Source organism: Moschus berezovskii, chromosome 8, assembly GCF_049115385.1.
Source record: "Moschus berezovskii isolate FMDL1 chromosome 8, NW_MosBer_1.0, whole genome shotgun sequence".
Taxonomy (NCBI): Eukaryota; Metazoa; Chordata; class Mammalia; order Artiodactyla; family Moschidae; genus Moschus; species Moschus berezovskii.
In genome coordinates, this window is record NC_142467.1 from 45,777,746 (window position 1) to 45,795,166 (window position 17,421).

Here is a 17,421-nt window from a genome sequence, read left to right on the forward strand (position 1 = left end):
GACCCAGCTCTCAGAATGTGGAGTCCAGTAGGGTAAACACACGGCAGGCCCATGTTTATACACACAATGCTCACATGTTATACTTATTGGCATTTTAATTCTGTTGTGATAAGATCAAAGAAGGAAAAGTAAAGGGTCCCCTGAGAATGAATGTATGTCAAGAGTGACGGGAGAATTAGAGGTAATAGGAACTGAACGTAAGATGTGTGCATGTTTGCGTATGCATACACGCACACACATACACTATGCCAGGTAACTAGGGGTGCAGTACTAAAATGGGGCACAAGAAACTCAAGCTTCAATTATTCTGGAATGTACTTAGGCTCCTCTTCACTACTTATTAGTGCCTCTACTAAGAGGGGAGAAAAGGAAAGGGCTTCGCTTGATTTTACGGCAAATGGTAAAAGCTCTGATGCAAAGAATAAGCTTAAGACCATTGGCTGGAGGACAAATTCTTCTTGGACTTCATTTGTGGCTCCCCCTCTGTCTCACAAACCCATGGGTGAGACTCAGCGAAGAGGCTCTACAGTGTGGCCCAGAGGTTAAGACAATGTGCTGAGGGCCAGGAAGACATGGTTTGTTCACTGTACCACCACCTAAGAGCTGTGTGACCAAGGGCAAGTCACTTAACCTCTCCGAGTCTCAGTTTTCACATCTGCAAAATGGGGTGGCAAATATTGTAGGTGGGTTGACCTGATGCCTTCTCTAATTCACTTCTCCTTTTCCTAACTCTACCATAAAGAGGCCCAAAATCAGAACATTCACCTTCCCAGCCACCCTTACAGATATGGGTGCCCAAATGTCAGAGTTCTGGCTCAGAATCACTGGGGAGACTTTGCATTCTGAATAAGAAGGCAAAATCTTCAAAGGAAGAGGTTTTGTTCTCTTTGCCCTTCCTCCATCTTCTTGCCTGAAAGGTAGACTTCCCAGAAGTACAGCAGCCATTTTATGACCATGAGGATGAGGAAGCAGGAAGATAGAATAAGTCTTGTTCTCCAATGAAAGACTTGAGCAGCTATGCCAACCCTGGACCTCTTTATGAGATGAATAAATAAATGAATTTTTTTGAGCTGTTAGCTGAAGTTCTCCGTTACTTGCAGTTTAATGCATTTTTACACTGATACAAACAGAATAAAAACAGAATCCACTTCATGGTGACTGGTAACTACATCTCAGTTAGTCCCATGAAGTCAGTCCCAGACTAATTGAGATAACGTGTGTTCAGTTTATGACCTGGCACGGAGCAAGTATGAGTACACATGGCCCATACGCTAGTGCTGCTGAAGAAGGGAAAACCTGCCATCCCTTCGGCAAGTCACTGAACAGAGCATGGAGGCAGGAAGCTGGCTGAAAGGGGCCCTACCTCGGTCACTGAAGTCGTCCACGAGCACAATCTCGGCGATCAGCTCCGGGGGCGAGCGGTTCAGCACGCTGTGGACGGTGCGCAGGAGCGAGGACCAGCCCTCATTGTGGAAGGGGATGATGATGCTGGTGTTGGGGAGTGTCTCCAGGTAGCGTTTGCCTTTGCAGCTAGAGGGAGACACAGCAGACGAAGAGGACAGGCTCAGCTCTCAGGCTGCCCAGGGAACTCAGGCACACGGTTCAGCTAACTGCAATTCCTACTTCCTCTCCAGCCCCTGGGGACTGAGTGAAAGCTGGGGACACCACGGTCACTTCAGAACTGTCTTCTACTTGGCATCCCAGCACGCATAAACACACACGTACACTCACACAGATATACACATACCCAAGACCCCCCTAGCTCTGTACATGAACAGTTACAAATCAATAGCTCCCAGTGGTGAAGGAGCACTGGGGTTTGGTGTTTACACACACTGACTTGTTCATACCTCAGCTGTGATAGGAACATGGCTGTTCATCTTCATGATCCCATGTGGAGGACAGCCCTTCCATAGCACTCGTGCCTCTTTCCCCACCCCTTGCACGTTCCTCTCCAGGGAGGAAAAACCATGTATCCACGAACTTGGAAGAATAAACTGGGTCTCCTTTGCTCTCCACCAGCCCTATGGTAAGCCTGAGGGTGGGAGGCCCTGTTCCCGTGGGCCTTTCATATCATGGTAACACTCCAAGGAATTAACATAGTTGCTTAGTATCAGAAAATATCAAGCTGATGTTCAAACTTCCCTGACTGTTCTGAATCTTTTCAAAGGTGGTTGTTAAAAGCCAGGATCAAGACAAGGCTGACTCAGTGCCTTCAGCTGATGTGTCTCCTAGTCTCTTTTCCCCTTACCATTTATTTTGTTTAGGAAACCCAGTCATCTGTCCCAGAGTACTTCCCACAGTCTGCATTTTGCTTTCTGCATTGCTGTGGTGTCTCTCAACATGTTCCTCTGTCTGCCCCACGTTGGCTCCTGTAAACTGGTAGTGACAGCTAGCGGCTTGACCTGATTTGATGAGAATGCTCTGGCAGCCTCTTCATGGGTGCTAGTGTGTAGCAAAGAAGACCCAGCAACCCAGCACAGTCAAAAACAAATAAAATAAAATTCTACTTAGTCATGGCGCATAATCCTTATATGTTGCTTATGTAATCCTTATATATTGGTTTGCTAGTATTTTGTTGAGGGTTTTGACATCTATATTTATAAGGGAAACTGGTCTGGAGTTTTCTTAGGCTTTTGTCTGGTTTTACATTTTAACTCTTTTGCTAAAAATCAGGGCTTTTAGCATCAACATTACTAGGCTATTTTTCCCTATAATATAATAATAGTTTTAGAAAAACAATACCAATATTATTGCTAACAACATGATGATAGAAAATTTAAGAATCTTTTCGTCTTTCATTTCTTTTCATTCTTGGGGTATATTACAATAGAGATATTAGAGATTTTCCCAGGGCCCAGAAAAGAGGAGCTGAAGACCAGGCAGGCCCAGAGGGAATGACAAAACTACCCACCTTGTGCCAGGTCTCTGGCACAAGGAGTGGAAGTTGGGAGCCCAGATGTAAAAGGCTTCATGCAAGGGGGTTTCACAAGGCTGCTAAGAAGTTTTTTTGGGGAAACTTGTGACATCTGGGACAATGAACATAATAAGAAAATATCTCCTTTCATATGCCACTGCAATCCACTGTCTAAATAAGCCAGGATCTCCTTGCAACTTACTAGTGGTCCAGTGGTTAAGAATCCACCTGCCAATGCAGGGGACACGGGTTCAATCCCTGGTCTGGGAAGATCTCACATGCCATGAGGCAACTAAGCCTGTGCACCACAGCTACTCAGCCTGTGTGCCTTAGAGCCCGTGCTCCACAATAAGAGAAGCCGCTGCAATGAGAGGCCTGTGCACCGCAACTACAGAATACCCCTACTCACTGCAGCTAGTAAATGCCCACAGCATTGAAAACCCAGCACAGCCAAAAATAAACAAATACAGTAAAGGGGCTGGTGGATGGAGAGAGGGATGATGTGTATGTGATAAAATCACTAGAGGAAGGTTAATCACAGAATCTAGACAGTAGAAACAAGAGTGTCTTGTGTGCAATTCTTTCAAGCTTTCCGTATGTTTGATGATTTTCAGAAAGAAGCATTGGGAGGAAAAAACAGGTCAGGGTCAACGGTCTCCTTAGCTTGAAATCTTACCTCTGCTAGAGGCATCAAGGGAAGCTGGGGGGCGGGACGGGGCAGGACTGACCTTGCGGTGTCTGGCTGTGAGCCCAGTTTCAGCTTCATGGACAGGGTGCCCCAAATTCCGGCAGTCCAGTTTTGATGAACAGGTCAGTCTCTCTTTCTGCTTGCAATCTCTGGACTTCTTTTACACGTCTTCCTGGTCATCCATCTGGCTGGACTGCTTTTATCGAGGCCCCACACAGCCTTCCTCCACCCCTTCCCCCACTGCTCTAACCCCTTTGATCATTTCAGCCAGCCTTCTGGGGGAACCTTCTTCAACTTCATTATGTTGGCCTTCACCAATAAAGGAAAGCATCTCTTCTTAAAAAGCCCTTTCCGTTAATTTGTCTGAGTCCTCTGTGGCCAAGAAAGGAGCTATCTAGTTTTCTACAAAAGTTCCTGCCTTACATCCAATTTCACAGGAGGCTCACTCGATTGAAGCAGGGTTGGAAGGGGGGTTAGCTGTAATAAACTGCCTGGAGTCCATGGAGAGAAATACAATAGAGCTATTACCCAGCAGAGAGCCCTGGCTTTCTTGAACCCCAGAGTTGGGCCCCACAGCCTATGGGTAGACACACCATCATATACTAAAGGAAGTAGACAGAGCCATAACAGACTAAATTCACTTCTAATTTAACCCAGTCTTGGCATTAAAGATTATTCAGAACCTAACAAAAGGCTCAGACTTGACCATGTGCTTTTTTGGGGGGAGGGGTGGTTTACTCTTTTTCTCCTTCTCCTATCCACCTACTCATTTATTTACTAAATAAACCCAAAACAACATTTTGGCATGGCCACTCATCATTAGGTTGATCCCAGTTTAGTAGAGTTTCTTGGTTTAAATAGAAAATTATGTGACATGTTGAAATGAATCTCTCCAGTATCCCGTAGGAAACGTGGTTCTATAGACTTGCCCACAGGCCACCGCTCTGCTGGGAGTTCATGGGAGAAGCCCCAGTTCCCCTCAGATTGCAGCAGACAAAGGGGGAATGGGGGTGGCAGGGAGGAGGAGAGAAGGCCATCCTGTGACGTCCCCATCTTAGTTGTCACCTTTAAGACCTGTCTGCATGTTGTGTCTTAGGATCTTAACACTGGATAGCAGAGTACACCCGGACCTTTTGTGTGTGATAAACAGGAAGTATCCCTTCACCTGATGGCCTTCAGAGAGTGGTCTCTGGCAAGGGGAAGCCAGGGCACTGCTCCCAATGCAAAGAGGCTGGTTTTGGCTCTGACCAGACAGTAATAATCTCTGCCTTCCCCTGGTTCATCATGACTGAGGGTTTACAGAACACCCTCCTTTCTCTCGTCTCCAAGCTGTATCAACCCCTGGGAGGGAGAAAAACTGGGCAGTGCTAACCCCATTCTTCACCTGGGGAAAATGGAGCCCTGAGAGGAAAGTGACTTGGGCCCCAAACTCAAATCTAAAGTGTGTGTGCTTAAAATAATGCTTACAATATTCTTCCTGATGACAAAAGTGGTAACTGCCCAGAATGAAAAGCTGGAAAACACAGAAGGGCTAAAAGACAACTGCTAAGGCCAGCAACATCCTGACACCAGGGGCTGACCCCATGAAACATTCAGGGCGTGTCTTCCTCGGTGCCCTTCTCTGAACACATATTTGTTTCTATGACATGGCACACAGCACACTGACTTGAGGGCTCTAGGTCCCCATGGGCTCCCAGATATAGCGTGGCCTCCTGAGATGCTGGAAAGAGGCCCCCTGGGGGCAGGAGAGGGCAGAGTGATGCCCTCATGAAGGGTCAAAGCAGGAACACGTGACACTTACGTCACAGGACATCAGTGGTGGTGCCCTCATGGCTCAGTATTTCTGGTCTCAGAAGACACCATAGAGGAAGAGGTCCCTGTGCGTTTCAAACCTGACGACTATGAGCCGAGTGCAAAATATCCCACCCCTTGCCCAAGCACTTCCTCCGTCATTTGATTCAGTCTACTGAGGTCCCAACCCTGACAGGACAAGTTTAGTTAGACATGCACAGCATGAGAACAAAGAGGCGTGGGCAGGGGTGTTCCCTAACACACTCTGAAATGGTGAAGAGAGCAGAAACAAAGTGAATGTCCACCAGTGGGGACATATTAAATAAATGATGAAAAACTCAAACTATAGAGTCCTGAGAGCAGATAAAAATACGGTAGAAGATGACAATGATGATAATGGACCTCATCTGCTAAGGGTTTTCATTATATCAGGCAAGGTTGTAAGCACTTTATATGCATTAATTATTTAATTGTCACGATGCTCTTACAAGGTAGAGCATCATTATGGGAATGACGGGAATATCATTATTCCCATTACTACGAGGAGGAAACAAGGCAGAGAGGTCAAACAGTTGGTAATGGCTGGAACCAAGATTTAAAGCCATCTACCCGGTATACATAAATATTTTTACAGGGACAGTATACTATTAATTGCACAGACAAAAAGAAGAATGAAGAGATTAAAAAACAAAAACTGAGGAAACTAAGGAGACTGAAATCCTGGCTTCTGGTTTCTGCTCAGCCATGCAACATTCCGAGTCACTTCTTGCCGATCCCAAGTTCCTCTTATGTTGATAAGGGAGTTGGACAAAGAGTAAGTCTGGCATGCGTGCTCTGTATTCCTTCTCCTTCTTTTGGTAAGAGCATCCTGATTTCCCTTGGGGAATTTCCCACCCTGTGATTCCACAGGATTTGAGAGAAGTCCTTGTCTTGCCTTGAGGGTGGGCAAGAGAGCCTGGCTCAGCCAACTGCAGCTCCCCAGCCCCGTGGTTGTTTGAGGGGTGGGCACTTGCAAGCCAGAACAAACTGCGGCTGAGACAGCTGGGAGAGAGGGAAGCTTTTTTTTTTTTTCTGTAAATGAACATGGAAGGATGGAAGTCTGGTCTGCCTGAGGTCACCATCCAGACTGTTCCCTATGTTAAAATGAAGTTCAGTTCAGTTCAGTTGCTCAGTCGTGTCCGACTCTCCGCGACCCCATGAATCACAGCACGCCAGGCCTCTCTGTCCATCACCAACTCCCGGAGTTCACTCAAACCCATGTCCACAGAGTCGGTGCAGAACAGAAAACAGAGCCAAGAGAGAGGGTCCTGCTGGCATCATTTAGGGACCTAGATTCAGCCAAGGTCTAACTACTCCTGGCCTTTTCAGTTACATGAGTCAATACACTGTTTTTTCTTCAATCAGTTTGAGTTAGGCTTCTGTCAGGTGTAACTACTGGGTTGGCCCAAAAGTTCGTTCAGTTAGGAAATACGTTGTTCAATACACTTCTTGATGATAATGAAAAAATGTATCTTTTATTTTTACTTAAAACCGAATGAATTTTTTGCCAACCCAATATAAGACTCTTGCTTATGTAGCTAAATAATCTCTAAGCCCCGTCAGCCACATGCATCTGCTGTGGACCCGAGGATGGCTTTTGAAGGACAGAAGCAGAAACCGTTGCGAGGTATCCTCGCTGACCTGAAGGGGGCAGCCTCTCTCCTGCTGCAGGAAGAGAACTTGGTTCACGCACTGACTAGGAGAAAGGAGCCTGGACAGAGGGCTGTGGTGAGGAATGGGAGGCAGTGAGAGGACTCATCGACGACTGAGCAGCCCCCAGTTTAATATTCCCTAAAGGCTTCTGAGCCCTTGGGCATGAAGATGAAGCTAATATACTGGCCCTTAAGATGCACCCTCAGGGCTTAATGCTGGAGCACTAGCATTAAAGAAAAAAAAAGAAATCAAAATCAAAGGGAAGCATTTCAAAAATTTCTTCGAGTCAACCTTGAGAAAGAACAATCCAATCATTCTGAAGGGAACTATATTAAAAATATATATATATATATATTTGCAGGGCAGCAAAGGAGACACAGAGAACAGACTTGTGCGCACAGTGGGGGAGGAGAGGGTGGGATGCTTTGAGAGCGCAGCGCTGAAACACATGCATGACCGCTGGTCAAATACAGCCAGTGGGAATTTGCTGTAGGATGCGGGGAACCCAAACTTGGGGCTCCACGACAGCCTAGAGGGGTGGTGTGGGTAAGGGGGGGAGGGAGGTTCAGGAGGGAGGGGACATACGTATACCTATGGTTGATCATGTGGATGTATCGCAGAAACCAACACATTATTGTAAGTAATTATCCTCCAATTAAAAATAAAATAAAAACATTTAACTCCCTGACACTGGACACTATCCACTGCCTACAGGCAGAAGCAGAGCCTGGACCCAAGGGCAGCTAATCCATTGACTTGTCTGTGGTTGATGGTTTGGCAAGAAATCTGTGTTTGGCTGGGGTTCACCAGGTGAATCAAATTCTCTTTCTCGGGTACACAACTTTGACATATAGAAAGGCAGTCCCAGAGATAAGGAGAGGAGCAGACACAGAGCTACATGGAGAAAAGCTAAGGCTTCTTAACAAAGGGATCCAGAAATTTCTGCTGCTGAGATCTTAAGAAAACCTGGGGCTTGGATTTGGAAAGTCCTTCCTATTTCAGGCCCTGGGAGACGCGGCAGTGCCACAGCTTCCCCTGCTCCTCCTGGAGAGCCTAGCTGGCTTTTTCCACATTCCCGCTTCCCTTCATTGCCCTTGTCTCCTTGCAGAGGATTCCCCATTAACTGAAGTAACTGTGCAGCAGGTAAAAAGTCTGTTCCCTGGAGTAGAAAACATGCACCCAGACATTGTACTAGAACTAGATGAAGTGTTCGTAATTTTTCTTTATAACTTTGAAAAGAATGGGCTCTTTAAGAATTAAGATTTCTAATTTCTCCAGAAAAATCACTAATATGGAGATTTGGACTTCAGGTCATGGACACTAAGACTGCTGGGGCACACTGTTACTGTTTCATATGATGAGCAATGCCTTATCAATACTGTGCCAACTGGGCTACCCTGACATCATGGCAATTACCTGTAGACCGCAGCATTTCACCACCACTATGCTCTGCACACTACAGACAGCAAACCGTTCTTCAATGATTACAAGGGTGAGTCTTTTATTTTTAAAGGAATGCTCATTTAGAAAATCCTGTGGAGTAACTCTATTGTTTGAAAGTTGCCAGTGCTTGTACTCTTAGAGAAACAATCTTCTTCTAGAAATGGGCAACCTTTTAGCCATTTCTCACCGCACCTAACCCAACATGCCTTCCTCCACGAAACAGATGTCTAGAAGAGGCTTGTTGAGAGCTGATCTGTATGTTTGGGGGTGGGAGAAGACAGACTCTCTCGGGACTGAGGAACAAGGCAAAGGCATTGCTCCCAGGCTATATGCACAGCTTCAATGTGAGAAGTCAACAAGAAGAACTGAATATGAAGGTTGGAAGGGCCTGAATCTCGTCCTGTTTGCACTCTTAGTCTTCAGGTGAGGAAACTGAGGCCCATAATAGGGAAGGACCCTCCCAGGGTCACAGAGTGAGACAGCAAACCCATATATCAGACAGTGGTACTTTCTAAGGGGGAAACTACAAGTGTGGTGAGGGAAGGGGCGTAAAATGAAGAGACCCTCAAATCTGGGGTCAAATCTCACCTTAGTTACTTAGCAGTGGGTCACTTTGCGAAGGTCATGGCCTCCCTGAGCCTGTTTCCACATGGGTAAAATAGGGATATAACTCCTTTCTAATTAAGGCTGTCCCAAGGAATAAAAGAGATACCATATGTGAATGCACCTGGTACAGCATCTGGCTCAGAAAACTGAATTTCCACCTCCCTGAGGCCACAGTGTAGGTCATTTTCCAGCACACGGTTTAGGTTCAAAATTCTGAAATTCTCCCTTCTCTACTTTGTATGTAGAAGACAGTCCCTTATAATACAACAGTCTCAGAAAGACTATGTCTTATGGGCTCTGGAGCCCCCAAGGAGCTTTGTGAAAGTTATAAATAGCTCCAGGCTCTGGAACAAAAGGAAGAAACTGGGTCTTAGTGGGCGGAGTGTGCAAAGCTCCTGCCCTTCATCCTCATCATCCCTCCAGACGCAGGTCTGTGGCCCCTCCCGACACACTGACAGCAAGCCTGCCCTCCGCAGCAGGGGCTTGGCTTCCCAGCCCTCCTCTCTCACTCTGCGGGAGATAAGACGGGGGTGTGTTTCTCTTTAACACAGTCTGGCTGGAACCAGAGGAGCTGGAAAATGAGTGCGACATGTGCCGAGGCTGACAACTTTATAAAGGTCCTTTCTGTTCAAGGCAGGCTTTGCTGCATCCACCTGCTCTTCCCTCTCAACACTTTAGAGAATCACAAAGGTTATTAGTATTAATTAGGCACATTTGCACCACCAGTTCATCACCAGTTTTGTGCCCGCCTAACCTGCCCCAGAGACTTCAAATACAAGCAATATTTAAAGATCTTGGTTTGTGTAGTTTTGACTTCTCCCTTTGAACTCACATTTTGGAAAACCCTTTGCTCAGATCAGATCTAGTTTCAAGATAGGTTTAAAAACAACAATAACAAAAAAAAGTTTTTTAAGTACATAGCAAAATCCAACAGTTTCTTCACTCAGTTCTCCTACATGCTAAAACTGATCCTTCTGCAAATATAACACACAGTGTGTACCAAGCGCTCAAACTTTAAACATGGGCTGACAGCATGCAGGAGGAACTCCGGTTATCAATGCGGTATGTGAGGTCAAGATGCCTGGAACTGTCAGCATGAAATAACAAACCATAAGGACCACACCTCCCCTTAGATGCCAGGTGAACATGGTTAAGGAGGAAAAGGGCTTAATGTCAAGATTCTTCACGATTCATGAAAGGAGAAAAGAAGGAACCAAACTGAAGGAAACATTTTCAAGGATGTTTCTGCCTAGGTTTCCAGAATGGAAACAACCTGTATGCCTGTCAACAGAGGAATGGCTGAATTGATGAGATTCCTGAGTAATATTATACAGCTATTAGAAGTGTCTTGGAGATGTGACCATAGTGAAAAAAGTTACGTGTAGAATAAAATACATATAGTGTAACCACATTTTTTGTGGGGGGAAAAACCCCAAACCAAAAACCCCTAAAGCTCTTGCTATGTCTATATATGTTATATAAGCAAATGAAAAATCTACAGAATGTTAAATTGTTAACATTCTCTACCAGGCAGATTTCGGGTTGGAGGTGGGTGGGTGGGTGGCAGTACTATTGAATTCATCCCCCCAAAAAGGTGTGGAGAAGGAGGCTTATAACCAGGTGGGAGTTCCATTCTAGTCTCTGTAACAGTGCTCCTAAATGAGCTGCTTTGCCTGTCTTATCATGCTGCCCTCGATAGCATCTTAATGAAGGGGGAGAATTGATAATTGCCTTTATCTTCCAGTCATTATTCTCTTTTTCCTTAAATTCCTGCGAGGCCAATACCACTTAGAAATCAAACCCATCTCTGTAACCACTTTCACTGAGGGCAATTTATCTGCTCCTGGACAAGCATCTGTTACCTTCAGAAGAGGGAGTGAACAGCAATTTGAGTAGTGTCTGGGCTGCGTCCATTTATCTAGCCAACCTTGCTCACTATACCTGGCCCAAGAACCTTCAAGCACAAAATATTTGAATTTAAAAATGTCTCCTTCCTTCCCCGTGAGGAATGGGTCTCAGTCTTAGCAGAAGGAGCACAGGTTAGGATCCAGGTTTGAGTCTCCTGTGCCTTCTGTGGGCCATGTGAACTGGCGCAGAGAACTCACCTTCCCTGAGGTTCAGTACGTGCATCTGTAAAATGGGCCAGACAGCTCCTCTAGACACCCATGATTTCAGAGAGGCCGGAATCTCAGAAAGAGTTGTGACAGAGTTTTTGTAAATGACAAGACAATGTTGAAACATAAAGGAGAGAGAAATATCATCACCCCGAACATCAAAGTGGGCACAAGTGAGCTGAGAGGCTGGTGGGGCCCTCAGCACAAGGCCTTGCACACAAGCACTGCATAAACGGCAGGTGTTGTTATTATTCATGGAGGATGCAGCATCCCATTTCAGGAAGACTTAGAAAATGCATCCGTTTGCAGAAATGATAAAAGAACACAAACCACACAGCAGCTCACGTGGATGGTGAGTGGTTTTCACCCAGCATAAATCGTAGGGGATACAGGCCCATTTGACTTTCAGTTGACAGGCAGCCATTTTTGCGTGTAAGCCATTTATCTCTGTAATTTCAACACAAGGGCTGAATTCACTGAGCTCTGTTTTAAAAATTACAGAAAAGAAGTCAATCTGAGAAATGTTATTGGCTGCCATTTCATCTTAAGATGTATGAGCACCTTTAAATCCCAATATTAGGTCTGATGGATCAATAACTGCTGTTGTGGAAGGAACACTATTGTTCAGAAGAGAGAAATTTAATTCAGAGGAGAGCCGACGGAAGTTGCCTGAAGAAAGTGATGCTACAGAGAGACCTGAACGTTTTCCTTTCCCAGCTCACAGATCATTCAGGCTAAGAGTCTCTTTCTACTCCCGCTGCTCCTCCCTACACAACTGCCTTGCTAACAACCTGGCAAACTAGGGATTCTGGGGCGCTCTCATCCTGAGCATCTCTGGGGCGCTAATCTTACATTCAAGTACTCCATTACGCAAGTGTCAAGTGAGATTTCTCCACCACACAAATCATGATAAGAACGGGAAGAACTGCTAATACGTACTAAATATATCTTCCAAGCCTGTTTGTCGTATAGAGGGCCTGACATCCCTCCTGGTGCTGTAGAGAGTGACAGAGGGGTATGAACAGACGAACTTCAGCCATTCACAACCATTGTATTTAGATAGCGGAAGGTGGGCACTGCCCTCACCACCCAAACTCTCATCCTGCACATCACACCACAGACCACAGCTGATCTTGGGTCATTTTTAGATTTACTATCTGTTATGCCTCAGGCATTTCTTGCCAGTCAAGGAAAGTGAGTTAATTAAAACCACAATGTAATATATAGTATAATCAGAAAAGGATCCCATCACCATTTTCATTTTTCACAACACAAATGGCGTCAATTTATTCAACTGCCTACTTGACATCCTCATTTGGATGTTTTAAGAACATCTTAACCTTGACTGAAATACAAATCTTGATTTTCCCCCAAGCCTGTTCTTTCCAATCTGTAAATGGCAACTCCACCTCCCCAGCTGCTCTGCCCAAAAGCCTCAGTGTTATCCTCGACTCCTTTCTTTTTCTTATATCCATACTGTCAGTAGGTAAATTCTGTCATCTCCATCTTCAACGTATATTTAGAAAGTGGCCACTGGTAATCTCTACTCCCACTGTGGTCTGAGTCACTGTCACTGTAATATACCCCAACTAATCTCCCTGTCACTATCCTTGGCCGCCTCAGTCTATTCTAACATAGCAACCAAAGAGATCCTTTGAAAATGAAAATAAGATCCCGGTGCTCTTGGCTCAAAACCTTCCAAGGCTTCCCATCTTACTCACTTCGGTAAAAGCCAAAGCCCCACCTAAAGCTGAAGCTCCAATACTCTGGCCACCTGATGCAAAGAGCCAACTCACTGGAAAAGACCCTGATGTTGGGAAAGATTGAGGGCAGGAGGAGACGGGGACGACAGAGGATGAGATGGTTGGATGGCATCATCGACTCAATGGACACCAGTTTGAGCAAACTCTGGGAGATGGTGAAGGACTGGGAAGCCTGGCGTGCTGCAGTCCATGGGGTCACAAAGAGTTGTAACAACTTAGCAACTGAAAAATAACAACAAAGCCTCACCATGACTCTGGCACTTCTCCAGCCTTGCTTTTCATCACTCTCCTCCCAGCTCACTGGGCACCACAGCCAAGCATGATGGTCTCAGGGTCTTTGTACTTGTTTCCTCTGCCTGCAGGACTCTTCCCCCAGTTAACTCCTTTACTAGGACCCTCACTTCTTCATTTCTATGTTTATATGTCACCCTGCTTATTTAACTTATATGCAGAGTACATCATGAGGAACGCTGGGCTGGAAGAAGCACAAGCGGGAATCAAGATTGCCGGGAAAATATCAATAACCTCAGATATGCAGATGACACCACCCTTATGGCAGAAAGTGAAGAGGAACTCAAAAGCCTCTTGATGAAAGTGAAAGAGGAGAGTGAAAAGGTTGGCTTGAAGCTCAACATTCAGAAAACGAAGATTATGGCATCTGGTCCCACCACTTCATGGGAAATAGATGGGGAAACAGTGGAAACCGTGTCAGACTTTATTTTTTGGGCTCCAAAATCACTGCAGATGCTGACTGCAGCCATGAAATTAAAAGACGCTTACTCCTTGGAAGGAAAGTTATGACCAACCTAGATAGTATATTAAAAGGCAGAGACATTACTTTGCCAACCAAGGTCCATCTAGTCAAGGCTATGGTTTTTCCCGTGGTCATGTATGGATGTGAGAGTTGGACTGTGAAGAAAGCTGATCGCCGAAGAATTGATGCTTTTGAACTGTGGTGCTGGAGAAGACTCTTGAGAGTCCCTTGGACTGCAAGGAGATCCAACCAGTCCATTCTAAAGGAGATCAATCCTGGGTGTTCATTGGAAGGACTGATGCTAAAGCTGAAACTCCAATACTTTGGCCACCTCATGAGACGAGTTGACTCACTGGAAAAGACTCTGATGCTGGGAAGGATTGGGGGCGGGAGGAGACAGGGACGACAGAGAATGAGATGGCTGGATGGCATCACCGACTCGATGGACATGAGTTTGAGTGAACTCTGGGAATTGGTAATGGACAGGGAGACCTGGCGTGCTGTGATTCACGGGGTCGCAAAGAGTCGGACACGACTGAGTGACTGAACTGAACTGAACTGATGTCACCTTATCAGCGAAGCATTCCCTGACAACTGAAATAAAAAACGCCTTATTCCCATCACTTTCTCTACTCCCTACCTTGCTTCTTTCTTCTCCTATATCACTGAAAAATTAGTACGTTCATTTGTTTGTTTATGACCTCCCCTGCCTAGTAGAATATAAGCTCTAGGATGGAAAGAAATTTTGCCTATTTTGTTCATTGCTGTTTTCCCCAAGGACTAGCCTACACAAGAAGCACACATGGTAGGCACACAATAAATATTTGAACTGATAATGAATGAATGACTTGCAGAGATAGTTTTAATTGGCTAGTAGCCTTGAGATCTCTTCAATGCAAGGACAGACATTTGATCATATCAGTATAAATGAATAGGAGCAGGCTGCATCTTAGGTGGGCTACAGATTGGGGATGCAGGGGTATGAAAGGAGCCCCTAGCACACATACACGGTTACCTTAAATTCCTGATTTAATTAGCTTCAGACACCTTCATGAGGCGTCTATGCAGCAGGACCCCAAGAACACAGAAGCTCTGCCAAAAGCTTCCCTTGGTCCCCAGGGTAATGCACAACTGGTGATGCCTTCTGGGCCAGGAAACCTCAACTCTTTTATATCCCTGGCCTTTCCTGCTTGGGCTCACATCACTACTCCAGAAGATTCCCTGTCTGTTTCTGGGAATATTTATAAACATCAGGCTTTCCTGGTTCTCCAGCCCCAGCAACATCAAGGCCACATGATCATGGGAGGAAGCTGGTGGTCCCTCAACAGGACCTAAGCTGCTAGCTCTCCTGGGCCCAGGGAGCCATTTCCCCTCAGTGCTCTTCCTCTTCTTGATTTCCTATCCTTTTATCTAGATGTTGTGGATGATGCAACAGTCAGCAAACCATGAAAACAAATCCATTTCCAACTAAATTCTACTATTTCTAATAGCTTTTTGGTGGAGTGTTTAGGATTTTCTATACATAAAGTCATGTCATCTGCAAACAGTGACAGTTTTACTTCTTCCTTTCCATTCTGAATGACTTTTATCTCTTTTTCTTGCCTAACTGCTCTATCTAGGGCTTCAATACAATGCTGAATAAGAATAGCAAGAGGGGGTATCTTTGCTGTGTTCCTGATTTTAGAGATAGCTTTTAAGTTTTCATTATTGAGTAGAATATTAGTTGTGCATTTGTCACATATGGCCTTTATTATGTTGAGATACATCCCTTTTATACCCACTTTTGAGTTTTTTTTTTATCATAAATGGGTGCTGAATCTTGTCAAAAGCTTTTTTTGCATCTATTGAGATGATCATACAGATTTTATTCTTCATTTTGTTAATGTGAATCACACTGATTGATTTGTGGATGTTGAACCATCTTTGCATCCCTGGAATAAATCCCACGCAATCACACTGATCCATCTGAACTATTATTGAGTTTGGTTTGTTAAATATTTCACTGAGAATTTTTACATCTATGTTCATGAGAGATATTGGTCTGTAATTTTCTTTTTTGTGTTTGTTTGGTTTTAGTATCAGGGTAATGCTGGCTCCACAATGACTTGAAATACACTTCACCTCTTTAATATTTTGGAAGAATTGTGTAGACTTTGTATTGTTTCTTAATTTCGGGGGGTGGAATTCACCGTGGAACCTATTTGGGCCCGGAGTTTACTCTGTGGGAAGGTTCTTCATATAATTCCAGTTTCTTTACCAGATATTGTCATTTAGTTGCTCAGTCATGTCCAACTCTTGGGACCCCATCGACTGTGGCCTGCCAGGCTCCCATATGCTGCTGCTGCTAAGTCACTTCAGTCGTGTCTGACTCTGTGTGACCCCATAGACGGAAGCCCACCAGGCTCCCCCGTCCCTGGGATTCTCCAGGCAAGAACACTGGAGTGGGTTGCCATTTCCTTCTCCAATGTGTGAAAGTGAAAAGTGAAAGTGAAGTCGCTCAGTCGTGTCCGACCTTTAGCGACCCCACGGACTGCAGCCTACCAGGCTCCTCCATCCATGGGATTTTCTAGGCAAGAGTACTGGAGTGGCTTGCCATTGCCTTCTCCGATATAGGGTTATTTAAATGAATTATTTCTTCCTGAGTAAGCTTGGTAGTTCATGTCTTTCAAGGAATTTGTCATTTCATCTAAAAGTTGCTGAATTTATAGGAATTAAGTTGTCCAGAACATTACTTTATTTTCTGTTAACAGTAACAGAATCTGTAGTTATGTCACCTTTCTCATTATTGATATTGTTAATTTGTGTCTTCTTTCTTTTTTTCCCTTATCAGTCTGGTTAGATGTCAATCAATTTAATTGACCATCTATCTCAAAGAACCATCTTTTAGGTTCATTGATTTTTTTTGTTGGTTTTCTATTCTCTATTTCATTGATCTCTGCTTTGATCTTTTAAAAACATTTCCTTTCTTCTGTTTATTGCAGATTAACTTACTCTTTCTAGTTTTTAAAGTAGAAGCTGATGTCATCATTTTGAGACCATTCTTCTTTTCCAATATAGGCACTTAATGCTACACATTTCCTCTTACCTGCTGCTTCAGTGCCATCTCATAAATTCAGATACAGTCAGTTTCTATTATCATTCAATTCAAAATACGCTCTAATTTTCCTTTTGATTTCTTCTTTGACCCATCTGTTATTCCTAAATTATATAGCTTCCAAACATTTAGAAATTCTAAGGGAATATTCTATTATTGGTTTCAACTTTATTTTCACTGTGGTCAGAGAACATAATTTGTGTCACTTGAACCTGTTTAAATTTATGAAGACTTGTTTTCTGGTCGTGAATATAGTCTAGCTTGGTAAATGTTCTGTACGCACTTGAAAAGATTATATATTCTGCTATTTGTGTTCCACAAATGTCAACTGGGTCACACTGGTTGATAGTGCTGTTCAAGTCTACTATATCCTTGCTGATTCTCTGTCTACTTGTTGTATCAGTTATTGAGAGAGAAGTATTGAAATTTCATAATTGTGGCTACGTCTATTTCTCCTTGCAGTTCCATGACTTTTTGCTTCATGTATTTTGAAACTCTCTTATTAGATGCTTAAACATTTAGGATTGCTATGTCCTCTTGATGAATGATTCCTTTGTTA

At 44.4% G+C, this 17,421-nt stretch overlaps 1 protein-coding gene across 1 annotated transcript in view; it reads right to left on the reverse strand.

Moving 5' to 3' along the window:
• GALNT10 (polypeptide N-acetylgalactosaminyltransferase 10) overlaps nucleotides 1-17,421 on the reverse strand; it is a 229,899-nt gene that overhangs the window by 96,306 nt on the left and 116,172 nt on the right. Inside the window, exon 4 of the mRNA XM_055428979.2 lies at nucleotides 1,364-1,530. Within this exon, the coding sequence (XP_055284954.1) occupies nucleotides 1,364-1,530 (167 nt within the window). The remainder of the gene's footprint in view (nucleotides 1-1,363; nucleotides 1,531-17,421) is intronic.